Source organism: Molossus molossus, unplaced genomic scaffold, assembly GCF_014108415.1.
Source record: "Molossus molossus isolate mMolMol1 unplaced genomic scaffold, mMolMol1.p scaffold_m16_p_11, whole genome shotgun sequence".
Taxonomy (NCBI): domain Eukaryota; kingdom Metazoa; phylum Chordata; class Mammalia; order Chiroptera; family Molossidae; genus Molossus; species Molossus molossus.
The window spans coordinates 55,453,381-55,481,138 of record NW_023425346.1 but is presented as its reverse complement, the minus strand read 5'-3'; the positions used below and the strand labels follow the sequence as shown (position 1 = coordinate 55,481,138).

General features: G+C 38.5%; 1 protein-coding gene across 1 annotated transcript in view; it reads left to right on the top strand.

Annotated features, from left to right (window-relative positions):
• The window catches only part of PLCL1 (phospholipase C like 1 (inactive)), a 68,319-nt gene that overhangs the window by 7,344 nt on the left and 33,217 nt on the right, over window positions 1-27,758 (top strand). The window contains exons 3-4 of the mRNA XM_036254836.1: window positions 14,554-14,629; window positions 16,708-16,817. Coding sequence (XP_036110729.1) covers window positions 14,554-14,629; window positions 16,708-16,817 — 186 coding nt within the window. The remainder of the gene's footprint in view (window positions 1-14,553; window positions 14,630-16,707; window positions 16,818-27,758) is intronic.

The following is a 27,758-nucleotide window of genomic DNA, read 5'->3' as shown; positions in this document are numbered from 1 at the left end:
AGAAAGAGTGGAAGGGAGGGAGGGGGATAAAGAGAGAACACTGATGCGAGAGAGACACACCAATTGGTTGCCTCCTAAATATGCCCTGACCAGGGCAGGTGATCAAACCTGGAACCCATATATGTGCCTTTGCCTGGGACTTGAACCCATGACCCTTTGGTCCACAGGCCAACACTCTTAACCACTGAGCAACACTGGCCAGGGCTTAGTGATTATTTTATTTATTTATTTTATTTATCCTCACCTGAGGACACTTTTGCATTTATCTTTAGATAGAGTGGGGTGAGGGGGGAGAGAGAGAGAAACATCGATGTAAAAGGGACACATCAACTGGTTGCCACCCACATGACCCCAACCAGGGCCGGGGACAAACTGCAACCAAGGTACTTGCCCTTAGCGGGAACCGAACCCGGGACTCCCTGGTCTGCGGGCCAACACTCCAACCGCTGAGCCACACCGGCCAGGCCTTAGTGATCATTTTAAATAGGGGGAGTGAATTTTATTTTCTTGTGTATGCTTTTCTATATACTTTTTGTATTTACCAAACTCTTTACAATGAACCTGAGTAATTTTCATAGTTGAATAAAAATAAATGCTAAGGAAGAAAAGAATAATATTTTATCATTAAAAACAAGTAGAAGAAAGACGTTTAGGATAAATACCCTACAATTGAAAAAGAAAAACACCCCACAGAGTGTATTCTGCTTATGAATGATGGTACTTCTTATAAACTGTACTTCATGGTTGCTGGGGGAAAAGTTCACTTATGGCCCATATCTCATTTTTCATGAAATCAATTTTTCATCATGAAAATAGGGACTGAAAGCTATTCAGTGAATAGGTATAATTGCCATCTAAGAGGTGAAATTAGGGTACTAGTTGCCATAGAGACAGACAGTAGAAATCACTTATTCTTCCAATTCCTTTTTAAGCAAAGAAAGAAAAATTATTACTGAGAGGGAGCCTTGTCCCCTGGGGCTGGGGCTGGGCCTGTAACGAGCAGAAAAGCACCTGGACCATGGTTGACCAACGTCCATTTCATGTCCCCGAGTGTCCAGTGGTGTTTGGTTTTTCAGTTCTGTCTGCTGGAGCCAAATCTGAACATTAGCCAGTTCTCATTTGCATTTTTAAAGTACAAGTTTTAATTGCAGGCATAATATAGTTTCCCAAAACTTAATGTAAAAAGCCACAGTGGAAAGCAGACATACTTGTAATGATATCTTTATTTATAGTTCCCTATGGAATGATATTTTATTTTGGTAGGGATTTGAGTGTAAATATCCTTGTACCAAATGGTAACCTCAATGGACCATGGATGTGGTTGAAAACACTATTGACATCTCTGTTGGTTATTTTTTAGGGAGTGGGGTGGGTAGGGACAGATACATATCATGATTAACTTGGCCTTGAATGTAAAAATGCCATTTTTACTTTCTAAGATTTGCATTGTATTGTTTGGCATTAATATTCTTAGTGTATTAGTGTTAGTATTTCTTTAAGGATGACTCCTAAGATCCTCTGTAGATCCAGAGCGATCATTTAAAAACATAAATCAGATCGTGTCACTTTCCTGCTTTAAAATCCACCAATGGCTTCCCATTACAATAAAATGGAAACTCCCCACTGTGGCCTATGGGGCCATCTGTGATCTGCCTTGTCTGCCTGCCTCACCGGCCTCACCCTCATACTCCCTTCAGCTCACTCTCTGAGTCAAATTGGCTTTCTGTCTTTCTTCAGTCAGACCAAGCTTATTCTCATCTCCAAATAATTTTATTTGTGGTTCCTTCTGCTTAGAAAGTTCTTCTCTTGCATGGATAGTTGCTTCATATCCTTTAACTCTTAGCTCAAGTGTCATGTCCTCAGAGAAGCCTTCCCTACCCTGGCCAAGTCGCTCAGTTGCTTGGAGCATTGTCACAATACCTCAAGGGTGCGGGTTTGATCCCCAGTCAGGGCACATACAGGAACAACCAATGAATGCATAAACAAGTGGAACAACAAAATCTCTCTCTCTCTTTCTCTCTTGCTCTCTCACTCCCTCTCTCCCTCCCTTCCCTCCTCCCTCCCTCTCTCTCTAAAATCAATAAAAAAAAGAAGCCTTCCCTAACCACTGTCTCCACGTGTCACTATCACATAATTCAGTTTGATTTCCACTATTCTACTTAGAAGCATTGAAAAATATTTTGCTTGACTTTTTGTTTAATTTATGTTCTCCTTTACTCCTCAGTTTGCATGTATAACTTTAAGAGGGCAGAGACCCCATCTGTCTTGCTTGCTATGTTATCTCTAGCACCTAAAACAGTGCTGGTATGCAGTATGCTATCAATTTATGTTGAATAAAAAGTAAATCACAGCATCTATTTTTGGTGAAATTAGTGTGGTTCCCACACAATAATTGAATGTGGTAAATCTTTAAATCCTCTCTATGACACTACCCTAGTTAAATTGTTTCCTGTCTTATCCACAAAGTTACAAACCTATAGACTAAGGCAAAACGATGGAGACAGTGAAAAGACCAGTAGTTGCAAGGGGCTGGGAGAGGTGGGGTGCGCGAGGGAGAGATAAATACGTGACAGGGCAGCTGCAGGGCGGTGAAACTGATCTCTATGATATAGTAGTAGTGATACATGTCAATGCATTTGTAAAGTCCCATAGTAAACTTTACCTAATAATTACATATCAGTATCTGCTCACGAATTGTAATATATGTACCACACTAATGCAAGATGATAACAGTAGGGAAAACTGCGAGTAGTGTGTGGGAGAGAGAGTGGGTATATGGACTCTCCGTTCTTGCTGCTCTATAGTGATGTAAACCTAAAACTTCTCATAAAAATTGTCTTAATAAACCTTAGAGACATCAATAAAACTTATTTGGATGACTAAGGCAGATGACAAATCCAGCGTTTATTGCCTGGTGGTGGTGGTAGGGACAGGTATTCTAAAACGAACAGCTTGTATGTTCAACCTAGACTCAAGTTGCTTAAATGTTTGGATTTTTCAAAATGGTAATGAACTGTATATATGCCATTCAAAGGAAAAAAAGTTGTAACCACTAAAAAAAATGCAGGATATGTTTAGAATGAAAAACAGCCTGAAATAATTTCTGAACAGATGCAAATGTTTGGCTTATTTCAGTATCAAAAGAAACGAATCAGGAAACCAGGTAACCTACATTTATTGAAAGCCAACCTAGTTGCAGTATACTATACTACTTATGAAAAGGAAATAATTGAAAATATCTAGAAAACATTGAGCCCACGTTCATCTGCACAGATCTTTTTTTCTAAATTTAGCTTTTCCCTAATGACCTCAGTTGACCCTAGCCATACCAAACTTCTGGCTTATCTAAGCTCTGGAAATATTTCCTCTTGAGGGTTTTAGAAGCCATTCAGTGTTAAAAGTCATTTTAACCTTAACATTGCAATTATAATTCTATTGTAGCAAGTGTGTTGATATGAATGAACAAAAAACCAAATATATCTGTGATAGAAAAGGCGTATTTACATGGCATAATTTCAGAAGATACCTTCCTACCTCCATTCCATATCCTATTTAAAACACGTTTGCTATCTTCTCCTTAGTACTTGAAATTTCAAAATTACAATCAGTTCTTTTGGGTTAAGACTTTTATCTCTTCTAAAATGCAAAAAATCTCTCCGTGAGTAATAACATATTGGGTTATCAGTAATTTGTAGCTTTGAGTGAATTTTACAGATTCTGTCCTACAGGCAGCTTTCACCTGGGAAAAGTAAGAGATCCCAGTGACAAAGGGTTCTCCAGGTCAGGATCACGTGAGGGAGAGGTCGCTCAAGTAATTGCAGTGTTTCTTGAGAGCATCCCTGTCTACAGTCTCCCTTAATACACTGAAGAGGGATGTAGCTATGTAAATGCCTTGCTGGTATTTAGTGCAACTGAAGAAGAGGTGACTTTCCTGATATCAAATACATGTCACAGCCAGAGGTGGGACGTGACAGCTTCTGAAAAGCATGAGGGCAAACTGGGAGCATTATCCATCAGTAACTCGGGCAAGCAGAACAGGCCCTAATGGTGGGAGGCGGAGCTGCTGCCTGGTGCGGGCCCAGGACCACAGAGGAGAGCTGTCCACAGCTTGCCACAGAACTATTTTGGCGACTCTGTGGTCATCAGGACACTTTTACCCAAGAACTTAATTTAAAATAAGAATGCCATTTCTAAGTGACTTATCCCTTTATTGCACTCTGATTTTTTGCTTTTGTTTTTGGCTCAAGCCTCTGAAAGAGTAAGCATCACTTCCCCATTCTGGATTGTCACTTTCTCTAAGAAAATATCCCACTGAAGTAGGTAACACAGCCCCAGAGTCACTGCTAAGTGACTCCATGGCTGTGTGAAATCCGTGAAGGGTACAGCACTCCCTGTGTTCCAGTAGCGCACTGTCAGGACGGCGACCTGGTGAGGTCCAACTCTGGCCTATGAGTCTGTGATTGGTGATCTGTTCTGTTCCTCGTCATTTAATCTGAGGTCATAATGGTGGGTGATTCCACTGGAAAATACTTAGCAATTTCAGCAGAGTACTATCAAAATAGTTTTGACTTGTTTCTTTCTACAATAGTGTTTTTATGCATGTAGATTGAATATTATTTTTAGAAACCCATCTTTACCTCACTCACCCTAAATGACTCTAGTCACATTTCCACATTTGATTACAAGATATCACTTGGGTATCTCAAAAACAAACAACAGAAATTTAATAGGTTTAAAACTGAGTTAATATTTTTCTTTCCTAAGGTATTTATTCACCTTTTCTTGACCGCTGTAAAAGGTACCACCAGGCCAAAGGTCTTCACTTTTCTAAATCCTTTCCAAATGCATGCGTGCTCTCTCTCTCTCTCCATATTAACTCCAATAAAGTCTTTTTGTTTTAAAATTTACAATTCAATTTAATGAGATCTACTTCTTTTCTTACGGCATTACTCTTATATCCATTTTTTACATGGACTTAGCCAAGGTTCTCACCAGGCTTTCTTCTCCTCCTGCTTGAATTTGTCAGTAGGCTGACTAGTCCCCCATCTAGCCTCTACTTTTCCCTAATTTGAAAATTGGAATATTCATCCTCAAACACTATTTTTGATTTTTAACTCGCCTTACAAAGCCTCTGCCCACCGGTGCAGTCTGTTTTGCCATCCTCACTTTCCATTTCCTTCTGCCTGAATCCCCCTCCTTCAACCAGGTGATGTGTTTCCCATGCCTTTTTTTTCTTCATCCTTTGTATTTTTATTCTATACCACCTAGAATGCCTTCTCAGCCTTAATTCCCTCTCCCTCAATGTCCAGCCCTTTGTCCTAACTTCTAGCAAAACTGACCTTATTAAGGAAAGATTCATTCATTGACTTTATTCATGACATTGAATATATACCACATATAAGGAACTAGAGTAGACTCTGTAACACAGAGACGAATAAATAGAGGCAGGTGGAGGCACAAGTAGGTCCAATGTAAAGCATGACAGACCTTTGACTGGAGAGAAATAGAAGTAAAATGAGATGGAACATGTATTTGCCACTTGTAAAACACTTTCTCTTTTGAAGTTATTTTTGTGTGAGTCATTAAGCTTTTGATTACTCAGCTGGACAAACAGGTTCTGGATACCTATTACTGTGCAGGGTGCTGGGGGAAAGAAATGGTATGCAACAAAGTTTCTGTCCTTTAGGAATGGAAAATCCTGATAGGAAAGCAGGGCTTACCCCCAAAGAGGGAAGGAGCAGAGACACAGGGTCCAGAGAGTGAGCGCAATAATGTTTTATGTCCTGAGCTCAGAGGAGTCTAAGGACCTTGAGTCCTATGATGGACTTTTCACAGGGACTTGTAATACACCCCATCCCCCCACTCTTACCCCATGTCAGCAGAATTTTATTTACAAATAATTTTGAAATAAAAATATTGTTTAACATTTATATAACTTTTTCTTTAGATAGCTTAATTTTTACTTTTCTAATGTTCTCACTTGTCTTCTTTTCCATGCATAGTCAAGAAATATTTGCCTAACGTATTTGGTCCTTTTAAATGTTTTAAATTATTGTGAGAACTTTTGTGTAGTTAGTGTTTTAAATATAGCATTCAGAGGAGGAATAGTTACAGGGGACTGCAGTGAAAAAAATAAAACCAAAGCATTTTCCAAAGGTGACTTCTGTGCTGATTTATCATTAACATAAAAGTTAAAACTATACTATGGTAAGAGCAACAGATATTCTGAAGTTAAAAAAGAAATCAAAACATTCTAGAGAACGCAAGTCAAGGGTTATTTAATCTTTTACTAAGTCAGCTGGGGTGTGATTTGGAGAGCAGTTGATTGTGTTAGCATAACCAGGAATCCAGCAAAAAGAGCTAATTGCTTTCTTTAATCACTCTTGCACTGGAATCAGGATACTGGCAGGTATCCCAATTAAGCCAACCACAATGAGTTGGGTTAAATATATTCTCTTCTGTCAGTTATACCAAGATATATTAAGCCTCAGGGTGGAAAAAGTTGTAGGCCTTTCTACAGTAGTTTTGGTTATTGAAATCAATTTAAATTAGATAAGTAAAGATAATGTTCTTCCATCCCTCTCTCTCATTATGAAGTTTATGTGGAAATTTATATAGTTTGCATTTCAGAAACGATGTTGACGTGTGTAGTAATGGAGCTCAGTGAAAGAAGAGCCTGTTGGCATGTGCCCATCCAGAGCTGGTTATTTTAAAACAAGATGTTGTGCACTTAGTGCATTTCCTTCGTGGGAGTGGTAATGTCTTCTGAACATTTTCTGCATAATGGAGGAGTTGTCAGCACCTTGAAGATTGACAACATTTCCACTTGGTACCAGGGTCCCAAGACACTGGATGTCAGAGACACATCAGTAAACAAGTATTTCAGGCTGGCTCTGCTGTGGAATATTGTGCCTGTATCCTCCAAGTTTACTTTGTATTCCTGAGCACTCAAGTTCTTGCAACACTTTTAGTTAAAGGCAGTGTGAGCTATTTAAATTGGCCTGCAGATTCTGGAAGTGGTTCACGATGGTTAGACACTGGTAATTTTATGAATTAGCTAAATTTTAATCATAGCTGGAGAAAAATCAAACATTTCTAATGATTAATCAGTACATAGCCAACAACTGGAAACAGAACAACTGGAGGAAAAAGCGGCTCCGTGAAGCAGCTCCTGTTACTATCCTGGCTGTGGAGACATGCGCCCTTCAGCCTGCTCCATGCGAGCTCTGCGCATTATAAATCAGGCTTGAAATGTGACTCAGAGCTGGTCCCAGGACAGAGAACACTTCATCACATGCACCGAAGGCAGTGGACTTCCAATAAGCGTGCAAATGTTCCGACCTTATGTGTGTTCTTGTTTTACTGAAAATTAACCCCCTGATAGGATTGACTTTGCTTAAAAACAATATCTATTAACATGGCTTTTATCAGACTTAAACTTTTTTAAGAAATAAAAAAATGAAAGGAAATTATCTTTATTCTAATTAGTAGATATATGTATAACAGCAACCAGATTTTAAAATGTGCCAAGTTTAATAAAATTCAAGTCTAATTTTAAGGAATCTGAACAGCTGAGCGACCACAGAACCAAAAACTAACACCTAGTGTTTTGATGAGAAGGAAGGTAAGAGATAGATGAATTATTTCATGCTTTTTTTTTAAGGGGAGAGAACAAACTAGGTCTAGAGTAGATTTTTTTAAACTTTTTTTATTGGCTCACATATTCTTAGGTGATTGACTTTCCAAATTTGATAACTCCTTTCTGAAAAAACAGAGGGTGTAAGTAAGTACACTTCTTTCTAGGTTTCCTAGGAAGACTCTCTATGTTGTTTGATGCATATTGCAAATTAGACTTGGAGGGTGTAGCAGTCAAGGCAAAAATGTATTTTCAGGATGCTTTGCTTGATGAATTCTACTTTATTCAATGTTAATCACCAACTTACACTTGCAGTAGGAATTCTGAACTTTAATATAATATTCGTATCATAGATCAACTTATCAGCTTAGGTCTACTCAAGAAAACCTGGCTTCTACACTCAATTATTTCACCAACTAGTTGTGTGGCTTTAGACAGGTCATTTGGGGGCTCAGTTTTTTCATCTATAAAATAGGATTGTCCATGATGGTCCTTAAAGTGACTTACAAAGATAAAGTTCTGTGGTTCTAGGAATTTAGATATAATTCAGAAGAAAATTGGAATCTATGAAAGGTTTATGAGTCTCGATGCGATGGAAGCTCATCTTTCATTAACATTAAATAGTTACAGCAACTCTGCAGTGATCCTAGGCAGTTAGTTACATTCTGTATGGAGAAGAACTGGAAGGACAGTTTTTTCACACAGATTGGACAATTTAGTCCATCTCTGAGTAAAAGCATTACTGTTTTCATTTTAAATTAATGATTTTAATCTTAACTGATAACTTTATGCAGCCCTATTGAGGACATCTAATGCATTAAGTAATGCCACCCTTTATCTGGGTGAATCCTCTAATCTTTTAGATACAAAGCTGTGGCAAGGAAATAAGATTCATTAGGAGATACTCATGTGACAGAACCAAAGAAAAGCTCTTTGTATTACTGCCACAGGCAAAGGCAACTGGGAACTCAGGATGAGACATTGGGGAGGTAAATCAGGCTAATTCCAGATTCTATAGATTGAGTCAACCAAGCCTTGGCCAGCTCAGTGTCCTATCTACCCAGCCAGGGGAGTATCCGAGGACATTCTCTAACCTGCTCTCCTTGGCTTTTTCACCTTACATGTCCTTTCTGCCAGGATCTGTAGAGACCTAAGAAGGAGATGAAACTCAAAGCAACCATTTTTCCTTCCTGACAATGTAGATAAATTACTTAGCTGGAGGAAAGGTTGAAATTGTTCATTTAAATGTGGTTTGGAATTATTGGTACATTCAGCCATCCATCTTATTGTTTTCTCTTAAACTAGTAGTAGTTGAAAGTTGACCGTGGAAAATAGAATAAAATTATTTTTCTAAATACAATGGAAAGGGTTATCATAGAAAAGATCAAATACTCTTATGAGAATAGTTCATATGAGCGATGATTTTAAATTCTGAGAATATTAGTGATGCAGTATTTTAGAATAAAAGTTCTGACTTTTATTACTAACAGATTTCAGGTTATCCCCTAGTCTAGAGGATGTCAAAGGGATGCTCTTCCACGTTGAAGGTTAAATCACCCTCGACTGTCTCTTTATGGAGTGATCTATTAGACATTGGGAAGAACAAACTTCTTATGATATGAAGTTAACAAATACTTACTTGGGGGCTTTTGAAGACAACTTGAATCATAGAATTTGTTGTATATTTTGAGCCGGACTTTATTTTTATCTCAAACAAGTAATATAGTTTTAAAATTTATTTTCTGATATTGAGGATTGTATTTTCTGTAGGGATGATTCTGTTAAAAGCTTTATATTCATTTTTCAGGACTTTTTCTGAAAGGGAATTAAGGGCATGTAAGATTATAAAAAAATGGAGGAGCCTAGACAAAAAGACCAGAAACAAAAAGAGAGCTTAGAATTCAAAAAAGACAATTCAATCATACATAAAATATTTTATTGTGCATACACGTATGGGCAATAGATGTGTAGGGGAAATAAGTATCACAAAGTAAAGTAGGAAAAAAGTGATTATATAAATGGATAGATGAATCTGGGGATGTAAAAGTGAATAAGATAGGGTCCCTGCACTACCAGAATTACCATTTACTGAAGAAGTGAGTGGTGGGAGATAATATAAGTAAACAATTAACTGTAATTTAAGATAGAAAAAAATTACAAACAGACTAAAAAAATAGAATGTTCTGGGAATTTGGAGGTAAAATAGGGAGGGAAGGTAGAATCAGGATTCTAGTGGAAGAGGGGGCACTGAAGTGAGCTTTGAGGCTTGGTAGGATTTGACTATGAGAGAAGGGAATAAGCCAGGAGAGAGGTGGAGGTTGAAGAGGAAAAGCAGGAGTCATTAGGAACCGGTTCCTGAAGGAAGCAGCGGGGAGGAGGATTGAAAGAAGAGGACACTTCCTTCTCAAATTGTTACAAAGAGTTTTTGGATGCAGGAACTGTATTCTTTTTGTTCTTAACAGGAGAAGACACTTAGCACAATACTACAAAGAAAACGGCTCTACAAATTACAAAACCTCTACAAGAGGTTTTGTTTTTTTAATCAGAGAATGGTATCATATATTCTCTACTTAGAGCAAAATCAAGAGAAATGAATATAATATGTCAGTAAGGATATTATCAAAGGAAATTATAGATCTTATTTCTTTAAAAAAATGTTCCTTAAAAAGAGTATGTTTGAATCTAGTTGAAATGGATTAGTTATGAGCGTGCCCTTTTGTTTTTTTTTCTGACAGGCTGGGCCAAGTGATTTTGGAATGCTACATTTCAGACTGGAAAGATTGCATGTATGTGAAGGCATGTGTTCTCATGTGGAGCATGACCAGGCCAGACAAAAATAGATGAGTGCTATTTTTTCATGAAAGTAATAGGGATGCCAGGAAACTGGTATTTTAATTTTAGCTTGAGCATGAATTACTTCTGTTTTTTAGGTCAAGAATCTCAACTCCTATAAGTCTTAGTTTCTTTTCTTTCTTTCTTTCTTCTTTTTTTCAGTATTAGCTTCATCTTTGTATTTATTTATATTTTATTAAATTCATTGGCAACATTGGTTAATAAGATTATATAGATTTCAAGTGTACAATTCTGTGATACATGATCTGTATATTGTGTTGTGTACCTACCACCCAAAGTCAAATCATCTTCTATCACCATGTATTTGACCCCTTTACCCTTTACTCCCCCCATCCTGCTTCCCTCTGCTATCCACTATACTGCTGTTTATGTCTATGAGTTTTTGTTTGTTTGTCTTGTTTGTTGCTTTCAGTTTCATATCCCACATATGGATGAAGTCATATAGTTCTTAATTTTTTCTGCCTGACTTATTTCGCTCAGCATGATATTCTCAAGGTCCATCCACGTTGTCACAAATGGCAGTATTTCATCTTATGGCTGAGTAGTATTCCATTGTATATATGTACCAGATTTTTCTTTCTTTCTTTTTTTTTTGTTGTTAATTCTCACCCAAGGATCTTTTTCCATTGATTTGTTTGAGGAAGAGTGGAAGGGAAAGAGAGAGAGAGAGAGAAACATTGATGTGAGAGAGAAACATTGACTGGTTGCCTCCTGCATGACCATGACCAGGGCCGGGGATTGAACCTGCAACCCAGGTACGTGCCCTTGATGGGAATCGAACCTGTGACCGTCACTCCACAGGCCAACACTCTAACTGCAGAGCTAAACCAGCCAGGGCATACCACATATTTTTAAATCATGTCTTGGGCACTGTAGCTAACTAGGGTAAAAAAAGAAAAGACTCAAATAAACAAAATAAAACTTGAAAGAGGAGAAGTTACCATAGACATCACAGATATACAAGGATCATACAACAATACTATGAAATACTATATGCTACCAAATTCAGTAACCTAGAAGAAATGAATAAGTTCCTAGAAATATATAATCTTCCTTGTCTGAATCACAAAGAACTGGGAAAAACGTTTTTCCAATTTTTATTAATTTATTTTTGTTACAGATGTTTCTACATTTTCCCCCCTAGACACCCTCCTCTCCATCCCTCCCCCCCCCCCCTTTAGCTTTGTTGTCTACATCCGTTGGTTATGCATACGTATATAGAAGTTCTTTGGTTCATCTCATCCATCCCCCTGCCCCCATACTCTGAAGTTTGTCACTCTGAACCATACTTCTTTCTATGTCTTTGGGTCTATTTTGATCATCAGCCCACCTTAAGAACTGGAAAATTTAAATAGACCAATCAACAGTAAGAAAATTGAAACACCTTTCAAAAACCTCCCCAAAAGTATAATTTGATACCCGTTATTATGATCCCTCCTACTTTATTCTTCTTTCTCAAGATTTCTGTGGCTATTCGGGGTCTTTTTTGGTTCCATACCAATTTTGGAATATTTGTTCTAGATCTGTGAAATATGCTGTTGGTATTTTAATAGGGATTGCATTGAATCTATAGATTGCTTTAGGTAGTATGGACATTTCAATGATGTTAATTCTTCCAATCCATGAACACGGTATATGCTTCAACTTGCTTATATCTTCCTCTATTTCCTTTTTTAATGTCCTGTAGTTTTCTGAGAACAGGTCTTTTACCTCCTTAGTTAAGTTTATTCCTAGTTATTTTAATTTTTTGTTGTTGCAATGGTAAATAGGATTTTTTTAGTTTCTCATTCTGAGTGTTTATTATTGGTGTATAAGAATGCAATTGATTTCTGGATGTTAATTTTGTATCCTGCTACTTTGCCAAATTCATTTATTAAGTCTGTAGTTTTTGGTGGAGTCTTTAGGGTTTTCTGTGAGAAAATGCTTTTAGTTTTTGGGAAGCACTTTTAGTTTTTGCCCATTGTGTGATGTTGACTGTAGGTTTGTCATTATGGCCTTTATTATGTTGAGGTATGATCCCTCTATTTCCACTTTGCAAGCAACAGTGCTGGTGAGGATTTAGAGAAAAGGGAACCCTAGTACACTGCTGGTAGGAATGCAGACTGGTAGGAAAGAGTATGGAATCTCCCCCCCAAAATTAAAAATGGAACTGCCATTTGACTTAGTTATTTCACTTTTAGGAATATATTCTGAACATCCCAAAACACAATCAGAAAAAATATATGTACCCCTATGTTCATAGCAGTGCTATTTACAATAGCTGAGATCTGGAAACAGCCCAAGTGTCCATCAGTAGATGAGTGGATAAAAAAGCTGTGTACATTTACACAATGGAATATTATGCAGCTGTAAAAATTAATGTTTCCCATGCTTGAATTTTATGAAAACATCTTGTCTGCTGCTTAAGTAATTGGAACCTCTGATAACTTTTGAAAACATTATAGAAACTCAATTGATGTTACAGGTGTAGATGCTAAGCTTAGAAAAGACTAAATCAAATTGCCTTTATATTAAATTTTTCTCTGCCTATAAATTTCATTCACATGGAAGCTGTGGTAACTCACGCTGCTATTAACCACTTGATATATTGTTGTTCACAAGCGTTCTACTTTTTGTTGGGAGTCGAAAGAGTTAACTACTGCAGTTAAAAAGTTTGACTCAGTTGGGTCCTTCTTACGAGTCTGGTTTTATGGTTTTGACAATCAATTTTGTCCTTCAAATAAGTAACTTGAGACTAATCACTCTGAACAGAAAATATGATTAAATGAATTCCGTTTGGTTGAATTGATTATCATATTTTATTCATTTGAGTCGACTTCCCTTTAGACTCTGAGCTCCATGGAGATAGTGATGTGTCTTTTTCTCATCGATGCATCACATCTCTTGTATTTTCCAAAGTGCTTACACATAGTGGCTGCTTAATAGATATTTGTTAAATGAATGAAGGATAGAATTTTACTTCTATGGAGTTGTTAGGCACTGAAAATTTGTGATTCAATGTTCTTTTCTATTTGAAAACTTGTAATCATAAACCACTTTATATTTGGAAGTGATTATACAAGACTACAGTCTGTTCAACAGCATTTGACATGAAAAGTGTCTTACTTAAGACCTTTTATGTTCACTTTGAATTCTGCTTTGAATTAACTCCCTTGAGAATATTGAACCAGACTGAGAAACATGGAATAGTCAGATGAAATGGGACAACATTTATTGAGAAGAGAAGAGTGGCTGGAAATTCAGGAAGTGTTAGTTTGCCTATTCGTTGACTTTCTTTAATAATTTCTTCAAAAGGGCCCCAGTCCCTTACTCTTTCTGATCAAACTTTTTTACCTACTATCATCTTTCCCTGTCTTCACATACAGATTTTTATTTTCTCCATCTCTCCAACAGTTATCTTATTTCCCCTACTTCACTCAGTATATTAATGATCTCTTAGACGTATTTACTTTCTACCCAAATATGGAGGGTAGGGACAACCACCTCAGTGTTGGTACCTACAAGCTCTGTTGAGTTGGTAGCTCTGAGACCTGACCTACTCCTCATTATTACCAATGGAGGTGGAGCCTTTCTAGAGGGATGGCGACCTTTGCCATCTTTAGGCCACCCAAATCCAGGCTGACAACTTCATTTATGTGTTTTGTAGTCCTTTAGCTCATCACTAGGCTATTTCCTCTTCTGATTCCTATTGCTATTGTTTTAATGCCACTTTCCCTGATGTTGTAATAACTTCTGGGATGAGGGAGTGGAAAAAGATATATTCATGAATGCCATCTGGGACTTAAAGAATGTGTATGCATTTTTTCAGCAGTTACTTGTTTTGCACTCATTGTGTGAGAGGCATGTTACATAAGTAGAGAAATCAAGGTAGGTGGCTCTAGCGGTAGTGTTAGAGTGGGTGAGAGTTGGAGCAGAGATGACCTTCCCTTCTCCCGTTTCTTGTGGTTAAGACCATGGCTCCCCATTGCTGGCCATATCATGTAGGTCTTTCCGTATGTACTCTTTCCAATGAGCCAGTTTAAGGATTTCTGACAACCACCTTTTTGATGTTTGTTTTGTGACAGATGATTCAAGAGAGCCGGTTTCTCATAGAAATGGCTGACACAGTCCAGGAAAAGATTGTGCAGTGCCAGAACGCAGGTAATCGCCTCCCACGTCACCCTGCTGCCACTGTTTTGTTTAGAACTCATAATGATAATTCTTGGCAGATTTTTAAAAAATGTTTGTGTTCTTTTAAAATGCAAATATTTCATGGCGTAGTTTGTACTTTGAGCTACAGTTAAGTCTGTTTAGTACAGAGTGTATACATGTGGGGATGACGTCTGAAGATTTCTGGACAGGTGAGGATTTCTGAATCTGCTTTTGTGGTTTGGGAGCCTATCAAAACCTTTTACTACTCTATGGTTCTGTATTGCCTCTTAGGAACCAGTTTATTTTTACAATTTGAAACATGATCCTTTTAATCTTCCAGGTTTTTGCCTCATTTGCTGGTCCTCATTTTAGAATGTTCTTCTTTTGAGGATGGGATGGGTTACATATCTGTGGGGACACACCTCTATTTATGTTTATTTTTATTCAAACCCTGTACTTTCATTTTTTTGGATCCATGTCTCCTTGATCCACACACTCAATAATGGTTATGATGAGAATGAGGACAATAATGACAATTGCTTAATATATATGGGTATAATACACTAATCACTATATTATATTACTTAGACCTCATAACAACTCTGCAAGGTAATCATCATTATATCCAATCTACAGACGAGGCATCTGAGATTCTGAGAAATTGAGTGAAGTACCTAACATCCCATATTAAAACATGGTAAAGCTGACCTTTGAACCCAGACTGAACTTTAAAAATGGCGCCCCTTACTGACTGACCAGCAGGCTTACATGTTCCAGTTGACAGGAAGCACAAAGATAATACTACCACATAGTTATATAATGCTCCTGTGTGCCAGGCACTGCTCTGAGAGCTTTATAGGTACTGACTCATTTAATCCTCACCACAATCCTTCGAGGTAAACATTCCTGTTATCACCGTTTTACCAATAAGAAACTGAATCGTGGTGTTTCAGACTTGCGGTTGCTCACGTACCTGGTAAGTGGTGGAGCCAGTGCTAGCCCAGGCTCCACAGTCACGCTCTTACCATGTGCTGTGTTTGAGATGTTAGCACCAGGAAAGTTGATATGGTTTTAGGCTGCATTAATAAAAGCAGAGTAGCTGGAACAAGTAGGGGTGGTCCATCCCTCCCTCGTGTGGGCTGCTTCAAGCCCATTTTGATAGATGTGCCTGGTCGCAGGTCTCTGCAAGCTTCACTCTGGGAAGTTATGCAATGCAGTCGCCCTGCCTGGATGTCGTCCTTAAATGAAGGACAGTATTAGTAAGTGGAAAGATGTTAGAATGTCTAATCTGGAAAAGAGGAGACTCTAGTGGACTTTAATATCTTTCTTAAAATATTTAAAGGGCTGCTCTGTGGAAACGAGATTAGACCTGCTGGTCTGGGTCTAGCCAGCACCAAGGAATGAATTAAAATTCCAGGGAAGAGGGGTCTTTGGCTGGGTATTGGTCATAGCTTTTCAAAGATGGAATGAGCTGTCCGTTCCTTGAGGTTCTAAGATAGAGGCTGAAGGAACAGATCGTGGTGATGTTTTTGTAGTGTTCAAGCTTGCAAGAATGGTTGAGCTAAAAATCACTTCAAGGTCGTCCTCAAATCTGAAACATTTGGGTGTTTCCAGGAATCTTTTTATTTATATTCAACATTTATTAATTAACATTGTTAGTGATGTGGGCTCCAGGGCCTACTGTGAAGCCACATGGATGGTTCATAGGAAAAGAGAGATATTTGCATCCATCACATATGGTTGCCCTCCACACATTATACCATTTCATATAAAAACCAGGCAGAGGACAAACAAGATGTATGTAACCTGTTGGAAGAATTTGCTTCTTACCTTCCTATGTCTTTGTCTATGGCTCCTGGCTGTTTAAAATATAACTTAGTCTAATGCATTGATTATTGTTAGATTTCCCCTAAGAATAACCATTTAGTGGGGATCAACAGACTAGGAAGGAAAATTTAATTTAGGGATTTAGAGATTATAAGAGGAAGATACGAATGGGAAATTATATTTTTATTCATAACACTTTCATAAAATGCCTATTTTTCTTCAGAATATACTAAGAATTCTTACATGTTCTCTTTTCCAAGGGATGGAGTTCCATGAGGAACTTCATAATCTGGGGGCAAAGGAAGGCTTGAAAGGAAGAAAACTCAACAAGGCAACCGAGAGCTTTGCTTGGAACATTACAGTATTGAAGGTAAGTGAAATGCCCAGGTGCCCCCTTTTCCTTTGCTTTTCTCCTCCTCATCTCTCCAGAGTGTAGAGAAGCATCAGCAGTTAGATACAGTGCTTTGCATTTTTCAGTAATGTGTGGCCTAATCACCAGGCTCATGCTCTACGAGATAAATACTGGGATTGACATGCTATTTGCCCTAAGAGGGCAAGGAGGTTTGCAGAGGACAGCAGAACCCAGTACTGTTGCCTGGTGTTTGTGCATGTGCATTTATGCACATGAACCCTTTTGGTCAAGTCAGTATAGCTGTTCCTGTTTGGGAAAAGAATAAGGTCAAATGTGGTCCCGATGCAAGTGATTCAGAAGAGCCTTAAGCTATAGACTATCTTGAGCCATTTAGAATTATTTTTATTTTAAGAACAGACTTTATAAATACATTTATTTTTGCAAATAGCTTTGGAAGTCATTTTCTTGAGATTATGATTTGCTCTGCTGAAAATTAATTTCAGAATTTTAAGTAAAGATGCCACTTTTTATTACATGAAAGGAGAAATGATTTAAGCAGTTGGAATAATTTGTTTTTGACAGTATGATAGGAGGAAAACAGCCACAAACAGAATTAATCATTGCTGACATTTAAAGAACACATACTGTGTGTCAGGTACTGTTTCATAAGGTTTATACGAATTAACATTTTAATACAACAACCCGATACTGTTATTATTCCCATTTCACAGGTAAGAAAACTGAGGCATTAAAAAGTTACATATATTACTCAAGGTCACTCAGCTAGTAAAGGCTGGAGCTGGAATTTGAACCCAGGTCATCTGCAGTGTCTTTAACTGCTCTGCAGAGAGATGCTGCACACGTTTGTGTGAAAATGCTAGGTGATCTGTAAAATGTATCAAAAATGCTTAAAAATTCACTTCACAGATATCTGTTAAGCCCTACTGTGTGCTAGACATTGGGGATCTATGGGGAACAAAAGAGATACAGACCCTGACCTCATGAATTGACAGCCTAGGGGCAAGGGGTGCGGGTGGAGGAAAATAGACATCGTTTGCTTACTAGGCAGGAAGGAGCTATCACATTAATATAAAGAGGAGCTCATTCTAACACTGGAGTACAGTGTGTCAGTGTGAACCCTGATACAAATGCTTTCCATTCAGCAGATATTTATGTGGACTTACTATGTTCTGGTCACTGAGAAAGGTGCTAGGATTCAAACAGCAAAAGAGGAATACCTAGGCTTCCAGAATTAGTCTACAAGGGGTGACAGACATATAGCTAATAATGGCCATTGATTATTCAGCACTTAACATGTGACAAGAACTCATGGCTAAGTAGCTGATATACATTTTCCCTTTCCTCTGTGCAATAACTGTGTGACCTTGAAACAACTCGTGTTTTTTCTGATATTGCATCTCTCTCATCTCACAGATGAGAAAATTGAGGCCTAGGGAGGTCTAAGTTTCTTGCCTTCAGCTAGTAAATGGCAGAGCTGAGATTTTAACTTATGCCTGTGGTTCTAACCATTACCCTGACCTCCTTCCTCCTGTGAAATTCAGTCCAGGTGACTGAGTCAGGGCAGCCTAGAGCAGGGGTGAGGGTACAGGCTCTGTGTGCAGATCGTCTGAGATCTGTGAGGCTTTAGCCAAGTTATGTAGTGTGCTCATAATATCTGCACCCAGGTTTAGTGGGAATTAAATGAGATAATAAATGACAAAAGATCCAAGTCACAGTTTGGTGGGCTTGTTAATCAGGTGCCCCTTCTGCACATACTGGACAAATGACCTCCTTGGAATTTGAAGTTTTAGTGGAGAGACAAAGAGACTGGACTCAGATGGAGACTGTTTATTCCAATGGTACCTCTGAGAAGATCCTCTTCTCTCCAAGATTTCTTTATTTCTGTATCAGGATTTGGAGCTCTTCATTCCTGCTTTGTTCTCCTGCCTTCCTGTTGATTTTCTGAGCTCCTCAAAGTCTTCCAATAAATGCCCCTCCTCTTGAGAGTCAATTTTCATTGCAACTGGTGGAATTAGTAATAACCACACTGGTAAGCTATAGTCACTGAATTAGTAGGACACGGCAGGGCTCACCTATAAAATTCTGCGTTGCCTATTGAAAAGATTCTCTTACATGCAAACTTACACGAGTTCTCCCCACTATCTAGGTGGGTGAGGAGAATAGAGCTTGATCAGTATTGGTTGAATATGTGGGTTCATGTAGATAAAATATTTAATGTCAATATAATTTCCAACAAGTAAGGGAGGAGTTGAAAAAAATGAGAAATGTGCCTTTAGGTAAGTGGTGGGTTGGCAGCATGGAATGGTAGGAAGGGGCATTGGCGTTAAAGTAAATTGAGCTGAGACTATAAAATAAATTCCTTAGTTTATGTTTTCTGAAATCCAGTATTATACTCTTCTGATATAAATAAGTGGCAATGCCCTGGCCAGTTTGGCTCAGTGGTTAGAACATGGTCCAGAGAGATCCAGGTTCGATTGCCGCTAAGGGCATGTACCTCAGTTGCAGTTTGTCCCCAGTCCTGGATGGGTCGTGCCGGTGGTGACCACTTGATGTATCCCTTTCATGTTGATGTTTCTCTGTCTCTCTCTTTCTCTCTCTCCCTCCCACTCTATCTGAACAAAAAAACGAAAAAATGTCCTCCAGTGAGGATAAAAAAAAAAATGTCAGGGAAGCTGGAGAAAAGTTTTCAGAGACAAAGATGAATAGCTGTATAATATAATAAATATGAATTGTAATTACAGTCTACACATTTTCTAAGCCAGGGGTTAGGACTTAGAATCCAGCAGGAGGCTGAAATCAAGATAGTCCTGGAAGCTCCCATTCAGGTTTTTCTTTAATTCATAGTTTAGCACCATGCATGGGTCCACAGTAGGGACTAGCTTAGCAGATCTTTTGCATTTCCCCACACTGTTACCATATGCCAGTGTCCAAATATACCCCTCCTTTCCCACTCCCCTTCTTTCTCTTTCACTACTGAGCACAAAATCCAACTCCTTACATGGCCGCCATGTTGAATGATGATGCCTGTCTCTCAGTCTTCAGTATCTTTTCCAGATTTCCCTGGACCAAGATAGGTCTGTCTCGGCCCTCCCTCCCCCATGAACAGTTCCTTCCATCTGTCTTTTCTCCATTATCTCCTTCAGAAATTAGTTTTGTTTGGTTATTAACATAATATTAAAATCTTACAATAGGAATGTCTCCTGTTTAAGTCTTCCAGAAAAAAAATACGACAACTTCATTGCATCGCAAACCTATTGTACTCAGTTATCACTCATTTTGGAAGTGTTTCACTCGTGACAATTCTAAGATCTCCTCTTGGAAGAGAGATATGAGCTTATATTGTATCACTGATAAAACACAATGTACTATGAAATGGAATTCATTTAAAGTCTGGGACTCCAGCCCTGGCCAGTTTGGCTCAGCGGTTAGAGCGTCGGCCTGCGGTCTGGAGAGTCCCGGGTTCGGTTCCCGCTAAGGGCACGTGCCTCGGTTGCAGTTTGTCCCCGGCCCTGGTTGGTCGTGCGGGTGGCAGCCACTCGATGTGTCCCTTCACGTCGATGTTTTTCTCTCTCTCTCCCTTCCTCTCTCTCCCTCCCACTCTATCTGTACAAAAAATGGAAGAATGTCCTCGGGTGAGGATAAAAAAATAAAATAAAATAAAATAAAGTCTGGGACTCCATCTAGAGTGTTTTGACTCTTTAAGTACAAAAAGAACTTCATTGTAGGGTGGTCACACATATACAATTGAAATTAGAAAGCAGCCAAGAGTAGCATTTCATTGAGTTTTCCCAAGGTATATTTTTCTGACTTGGCCTGTTGACTATGTTAAGGAAATAAATTCCATTATCTTTATATTTTTAAAAGTTTGATTAAAAAATCAATTTTAGCAGGCTGCAGTGTCGAGTAGAGATATGTATAAATAATATTGAAGGAAGTTATAGTTTAATGCATTTCAATGTGTACCATAAAAACTGGGTCTCTTTTATGGATTTATGTTCAGTTGATCTGGCTAATCTTTTTTCACTTAACTTTTTGGCTTTTCATCACTGCTAAGCCTTTGCTCCTTCTGCTTTTATCTTGACAACATTTTCCTTTTCCTTGGGCAGAACAATGGCTGAAGCATCTGACTTCTCCTCTGGGAACTTGTTCTCTCATCCTTCACAACTCTGGGGAATTTTACTACGTCCGGGGCATTACATAGATGCCAGTGTAGTACTATGCTTTCTAATAGACCTTGCAAACACATTGAAGTCTCTCTCATTGTTGAAAGACAAAGGAAGGGAAAACAAGGTGATGGGCTAATGGGAAAACAATTATTAGGAGAGGCATCCCTCTCTGAAAGACTGAAGGATAGCAAGAATCCAGTTACCCTTAACTGAATGGCCATAGATATTTAAAACATTCTATGAGATACTGTGTATGTGTGGAGGGAGTGGCGATCAAACCAAGCTCTCTGGCAGTCATAGTGGCCATGCCCCTGCGGCTGCTCTGGGACATGTCCAGTATCCTCCATTGAAAACTCCAATGGTGTTCTTGGTAGCTGCTGGCTATTGTTGCAGTAGAAGCCAGAGAATGGCAAGGTTTTCTCCTGAGCCAGTTCATTCAGAAAAGAACAGGTATTTATAATAATGTCTAGAAATAGGTCCCCAATTACAATGCATTAATAACAAACTATTCTTTATATTGATATTGCTATTAATTATTAAGAAACATAAAGCAAGTGGTTGGGTGTACAGACTCTGGAGCCAGATACTTTTTAGCTGTGTGGCCTTGGGAAATGTTTCTTTTGTCTTTATGCTTCTGAATCAGTTGGGGTATGCTAGGTTGTGCTGTGGTAACAAAAATTTGAGAATCTCAGTGGCTTAAAACAATGGCTTATTTCTAGCTCACAGTGTATGTCTCTCACGGGTCAGCGGGGGTTACTTAGGAACTCAAACTAATGGGGCTCTATCTTAACAAACACTATAGTCCTAGAGGTAGGGAAGCACAGGTTGGTTTTAAACTCTTCTGCCAGGTAAGTGTCACACGTTCCTTCCATTCACATTTGATTGGCAAAGCAAACCAAGTGGTCAAATCTGACTTTAGTGTGGTGGTGCAGGTGTGCCCTGCTCAAGAAAGGGAGCAGATACCGGTGAACATGGTCTACCAGCAACACGTTCCTCACTGTGCCCACCTCAGAGGGTTATGGTGAGGACTAAAGGAGTTATAAAGCAATCTCTGGCATGTAACAAGTGCTGTGTAAGTGTGTATTATTTTTATTATTGATAAGGAGCACTCAGTACTTAAAATGAGCAGTTAGGTGATTTTCATACAACATCTTAAGTAATTTTAAAGGTAACCCTGTAAAGATACTGTTGTTACACTCATTTTACAGATAGGAGAACTGAGGCTTGAGGGGTTACATAACTCTCCCATTGGCACATAGATAGTGAGTGATGGAGCAAGGATCGAACTCAGAATCCCATGCTGCCAGCCCACTGAGTTAGATTGTCAGAATATGTGTAGCAATGTAATGATGATAGTGTGGGGAAGAGGGAAAATTACCCTTTTCCTCCTCTAGTTTTTTTGGCTGAATGAATAATCAAATAAACAGAATGACGAGAAAATCTAATTTAATCTCATGCACATGGGAACCCCACATACATGAGAGGCTCAGAGATAGGGGAATCTAGGTATATAAGACATTCTGATCTAGGGATAAGGTCATGTAATGGGGGGCTTCAAAGGGTCATTGTGGGATGATAAGAACGAATGTTTAGTAAATAGATGTTTGCCCTGCCTTATTGATAGGTTAGAAGAGGTTATCTCTGATGATCTCTTATTATGGGAAAATTCTTATAATTCAAGTTCCTCTAGGTAGTTATAGGGGGGAGGGCAGACGCTTCTCTGGCACCTAAAGCTAAAATTGCCTTTAGCTCAAAATAATCTGCCTACTACTGAGGCACATTTGGAGTGGCTCATTCTGACCCCCTCCCCCCAATAGTTTATATTAACTGAGTGCTTTCTATGTATCAAGTATTGTACTAAATGCTTTATACTTACTGTCTTACTGTCCAAGGGAGTGTCTTGTCCAAATAACATGAGTATTCCACTCACAGTGTATTCTTACAGCGTAGAAAGGTGCATTGAGAGCACATCGTTTGGGACCACCACATTTTCTTGTTCACCAAGCTCCTCTGTTCTCCATGTGGCTGTCCAAGTATACTCTTTTAGTGGAAATGGAATGGGTTGACCAAGCGACATAACTAGACCCAGATGCCTGGCAGTTACAGTTCTCTTTGTAAACGAGTCAGTTAATTTCCTTTTTGATCAGTCCATCTCCTATGAGCTTGGTTAGCATGAACTGGCGCTCCGGGGCCTGATCATCCCTGAGCAAATGGATGCAATTGAGCCCCTGGACAGATACCATAGAGTGAAAGCAAAAAAAAAAAAAAAAACTACACCAAAAACACCAAAGCAGAGGACCAGACCCTGGACCTACCCTGGGAACCCAGCCCACTTCCTCCTGTTTCTCTTGGACGGCTTCACTTTTAGTCTGGACGTTGCCAGCTTCCACATCTACAAAACACAGAGGAAGTCTGAGACTCCTGCCTCCAGCAAACTGCCTTCACATTCCTTCCTCAGCCCCCTGGTCCGCAGCGTCAGCTCCTCTCAGAACCCCAGTCTGTCCTTCATCGCCTGTGCTGTGAGAGCGCGAGTCCTGGGCTCCTCTTCCTCTGAAGAGAAAACTTGAGATGATTGAAAAATGAGAGGTGAAGTCCCGAGGAGTAAATTCTTCAGGCTTCACTGAGAAGAGAGGAGCTTCCTGCGAGACAAAGTTGATGAACCTTTTAAGTCACCAACCTTGAGAAGCCAACTTTCAAAGAGTTTAAGCAAAGCTCTTATTTCTGGTCTGAGGGAAATGCTTTCTTTTTCTTTTTTTTCCTTTACATTTTTCTTTTATTGATGTTAGAAAGAGAGAAAGGGAGAAGGAGAGAGAGATAGAAACATCGATGAGAAAGTAAATCGATTGGCCGCCTCCTGCACACCCCCCACTGGGGATTGAGTGCACAACCTGGGCATGTGCCCTGACCAGGCATTGAACCGGTGACCTCTTGGTGCGTGGGTCAATGCTCAACCAGTGAGCCACACCAGCTGGGCAAGGAAAATATTTTCTGATGAGACATACAAAATAACAAATTTTGGGGTCGTAAATTCTCGTCTTTTTATTTTTAAGTTATCTAAGAGTTTAGACCTATAGGAATTTGGACAATGAGTCTAGAAACCTTCAATTAATATACTTTAAAAAAATTATCTTGTCTTCTCTGGGGCTAGATTTCCTCACCTAACAATGAGACTAGACTTTATGATTGCTAGAGTCCTTAGAGCTCTTCACATTTTTTTTTGATAATCAAAATATTATTTAAAATTATACAATACTTAAAAATAAACAATATAATTCCCATGACTTTTTATTATAACAGAAAAATGGTTTCAATTACACTTAAAAACCTTCAAGTTTTACCCCAAAGTATGCTATACAGCACCTCTCTCTCTACAGGTGGCTGGGTAAGAGGTAGTATGTGGACTTCACTGCGAGCAGGTGGCTTTTCCCTACTCTGATTGACAGTGTCTTTTCTTGTGGTGGCTCTCCACTGCCCTTCTCAGTGCTTTGTCCTGGATGAGATCAGACATTCTCACATGGGTGTGGCTGCAGCTGATTTTAGGGCAACAGACCTTTTCTTCTGCTTGTGCTTGAACTCAATCATGCGAACAATGGCTTCTTCTTGGTAGGTGTGGCCACACACTATATTTTTTCATTGGCTTCTTTATTTCCAACTGCATAATGGGGCAGATGAAGTGGTCTCCACATTTTATGATTATGTGTGTTTTCAATCTTTTCCTGTCACTTAACTGTATTACATTGCTTAAATACATTGGTCCTTTTGTCACTAACCTTATCAATAGTGTAAATCTCTCTACTTATAGATCCTATCTTTTATGTCTTGCCCCCTCCAACTTTTGATTTTCTTTTAAACTCATGGTGCTCACAGACCCTAATTTAAAGTTTTTGTTTTTACTTCACACAGTCTACCACTGTGATCCCTCCCACCACTCTCTTCTCCCTTCCCGATTGCTCTTTCCAAGTGGAATGATCTATATTGAGCATCTTGTTGGGAATTTTTTTTTGCCTTTTTTTAAATTGTGGTAAAATACACATGACATAAAAGTTACCATAATAACCATTTTAAGTGTACACTTCAGTAGTATCAAATACATTTCAAAGTGTTGGGCAACCATCACCACCATGCATCTCCATAATGCTTATTAAACAGGCTCTCCCCATTCACCACTCACTTCAGTCCCTGGGAATCATGATTCTACTGTCTGTCTCTATGATTTTGACAACTGTAGGTATTTCATATAAGTAGAATTATGCAGTATTTATCTTTTTATGACTGACTGATTTCATTTAGCATCATGTTTTCAAGGTTTATCCATGTTGTAACAGATGTCAGAATTTCCTTCCTCTTTAAGGCTGAATAATATTTCATTGTATATAAAGACATCATTTTGCTAACCCATCATCTGTCAGTGGACACTTGGATACTTCCGGGTTTTAACTTTTGTGAGTAATACAGCTATGAACGTGGGTGTACAAATGTCTCTTTGAGGCCCTGATTTAAATTAATTTGGGTATATACCCAGAAGTGGAATTGTATCATATTGTAATTCTATGTTTAATTTTTTTGAGGAACCATTATACTGTTTTCCATATCAGCTGTATCATTTTACATTCTCAACAACAATGCATACGAGTTTCAATTTCCTCACATCCTCACTAACACTCTGTTTTTTTGTTTTGTTTTTATAGTATCCATCCTAATGAATATGAAGTGGTTATCTCGTAGGAAAATTTGCATTTTCCTGATGATTAATGATGTTGAGCATCTTTTTATGTGCTTATTGGTCATTTGTATATTCTTTGAAGATATATCTATTTAGTCCTTTGCCCATTTGAATTTATTTTTTTATTGTTGTTGTTGAGTCTCAGATGTTCTCTATATATTATTAATTATAGATGATTAATTGCTTAATCATCTCTATATCATTAATAATTATTAAGTATAGACATAATTGCTTATCAGATATATGATTTGTGAATATTTTATCCCATTCTGTGGGTTGCTTTTTTATTCTGATGCTATTGTCTTTTGATGCACAAAGTTTTAAAATTTTCATGAAGTCTAATCTGTCTATTTTTTCTATTGTTGGCTATGTTGTTGGTGTTACATCCAAGAAGTCACTGCCAAATTCAGTGTCATGAAGCTTTTGATGTATGTTTTCACCTAAGAGTTTTATACTTTTAGGTTTTACATTTAGGTCTTTGATCCATTTTGAGTTAATTTTTGTATATGTTGTTAGATAAGGGTCCAACCTCATTCTTTCGCATGTGGACATTCAGTTTTCCTAGCACCATTTGTTGAAAAGACTGTCCTGTCTTCATTGAATAGTCTTGGCACCCTTATCAAAGTCATTTGATCCCTATATACAAGGGTTTACTTCTGGAATATCTGTTATATTCCTTTGTTTTATATGTTTGAGTTTATGCCAGTATCACACTGCTTTGATTTCTATAGCTTTGTAGTAAGCTTTAAAATTGGTAAGTATGAGTACTCCTGTTTTGTTCTTATTTTTCAATTTTTTTGGCTATTCAGGGTGTCTTGAGATTCCTTATGAATTGTAGGATGGTTTTTTCTATGTCTCCAGAAACATCATTGGGATTTCATTGAATCTTTGGATTTCTTTTGGTAGTATTGACATTGTAAGAATATTGTCTTTTTGTTAGGAATTTTTGAAAACAAAATGATTGTCTGGCCAGTGTGGCTCAGTGGTTGAGTATTGACCCATGCACCAAGAGGTCGCCGGTTCGATTCCTGGTCAGGGCACATGCCCAGGTTGTGCACTCAATCCCCAGTGGGGGGCATGCAGGAGGCAGTCAGTCAATGTTCTCTCTCATTGATGTTTCTAGCTCTCTCTCTCCCTCTTCCTTCCTCCTTCTCTAAAAAATCAATAAAGGAGAAAACAAAACAAAATGATCTTTTCTATCATTCTACAAGACTGCCCTACAGTGAAAAATACTCAAACAACATCATAGAGGTTCTGATAAGTAAATTTAGTTTATAACTCACAGAAGTTCTGCTCTGAAAATATAGATTACAGTCTGTCAAACATAGGTCAAGTGGTCTATTGTAAAAAGCAAGTTGCACAGAATAGACCACATAAATAATTACTACCGCAAGATACACTGACTGTTCACTTATCTGTCCAGCTAGTCGTGTACTCATCTGCTCAAAAACTTACCTACCGATGTAAGGAATTTCTCATATTGTTAGGGTAAGTGAGCCTAATAGCGAAAGGAATGTTGCATATTGATCTAGTCTATCTAAATCTCTGTGCTACATTTATTTTTGAAAATTTCATTTGATTTCTCATTCTTATAGTTTTGCCTATTATATGTTTAAAAATAATATTTGAGTTTTGGCAAGCAGTTATGGTATTGTCATGCTGGCAATGTTTAGTGACCGGAACAGGGAAGGGAAAATAACTGATGCCAAAATGGAGGGTCTGGTTATAGTGGCAGCTGGTTTCGTCTCAGTCAGCCTAGCAAGCTCTAGCCTCACCTGCAACCTCAGCCAGCTGCCTTGCAATGCTTGTCATTTATCACCAGGAAGAAGGCTGCAGGTGAGAGTGAACGGGTGAACCAGTTCTAGGAGAACACCTTCTGTCTCATCTGTCGTTACTGTTCTCTCCATACTCAAAAGAAAATGTTTCGGGGCCTTATGAAGTGAAGAGCATTTAGAAGGCATAGCATCAACTCCTGAGGCTTTAAAAGCTAAGTTTGATGTGTTTATACTTGGGCTAGGTGTCTGAAAAGGTACTCCAAGGCACATTTTT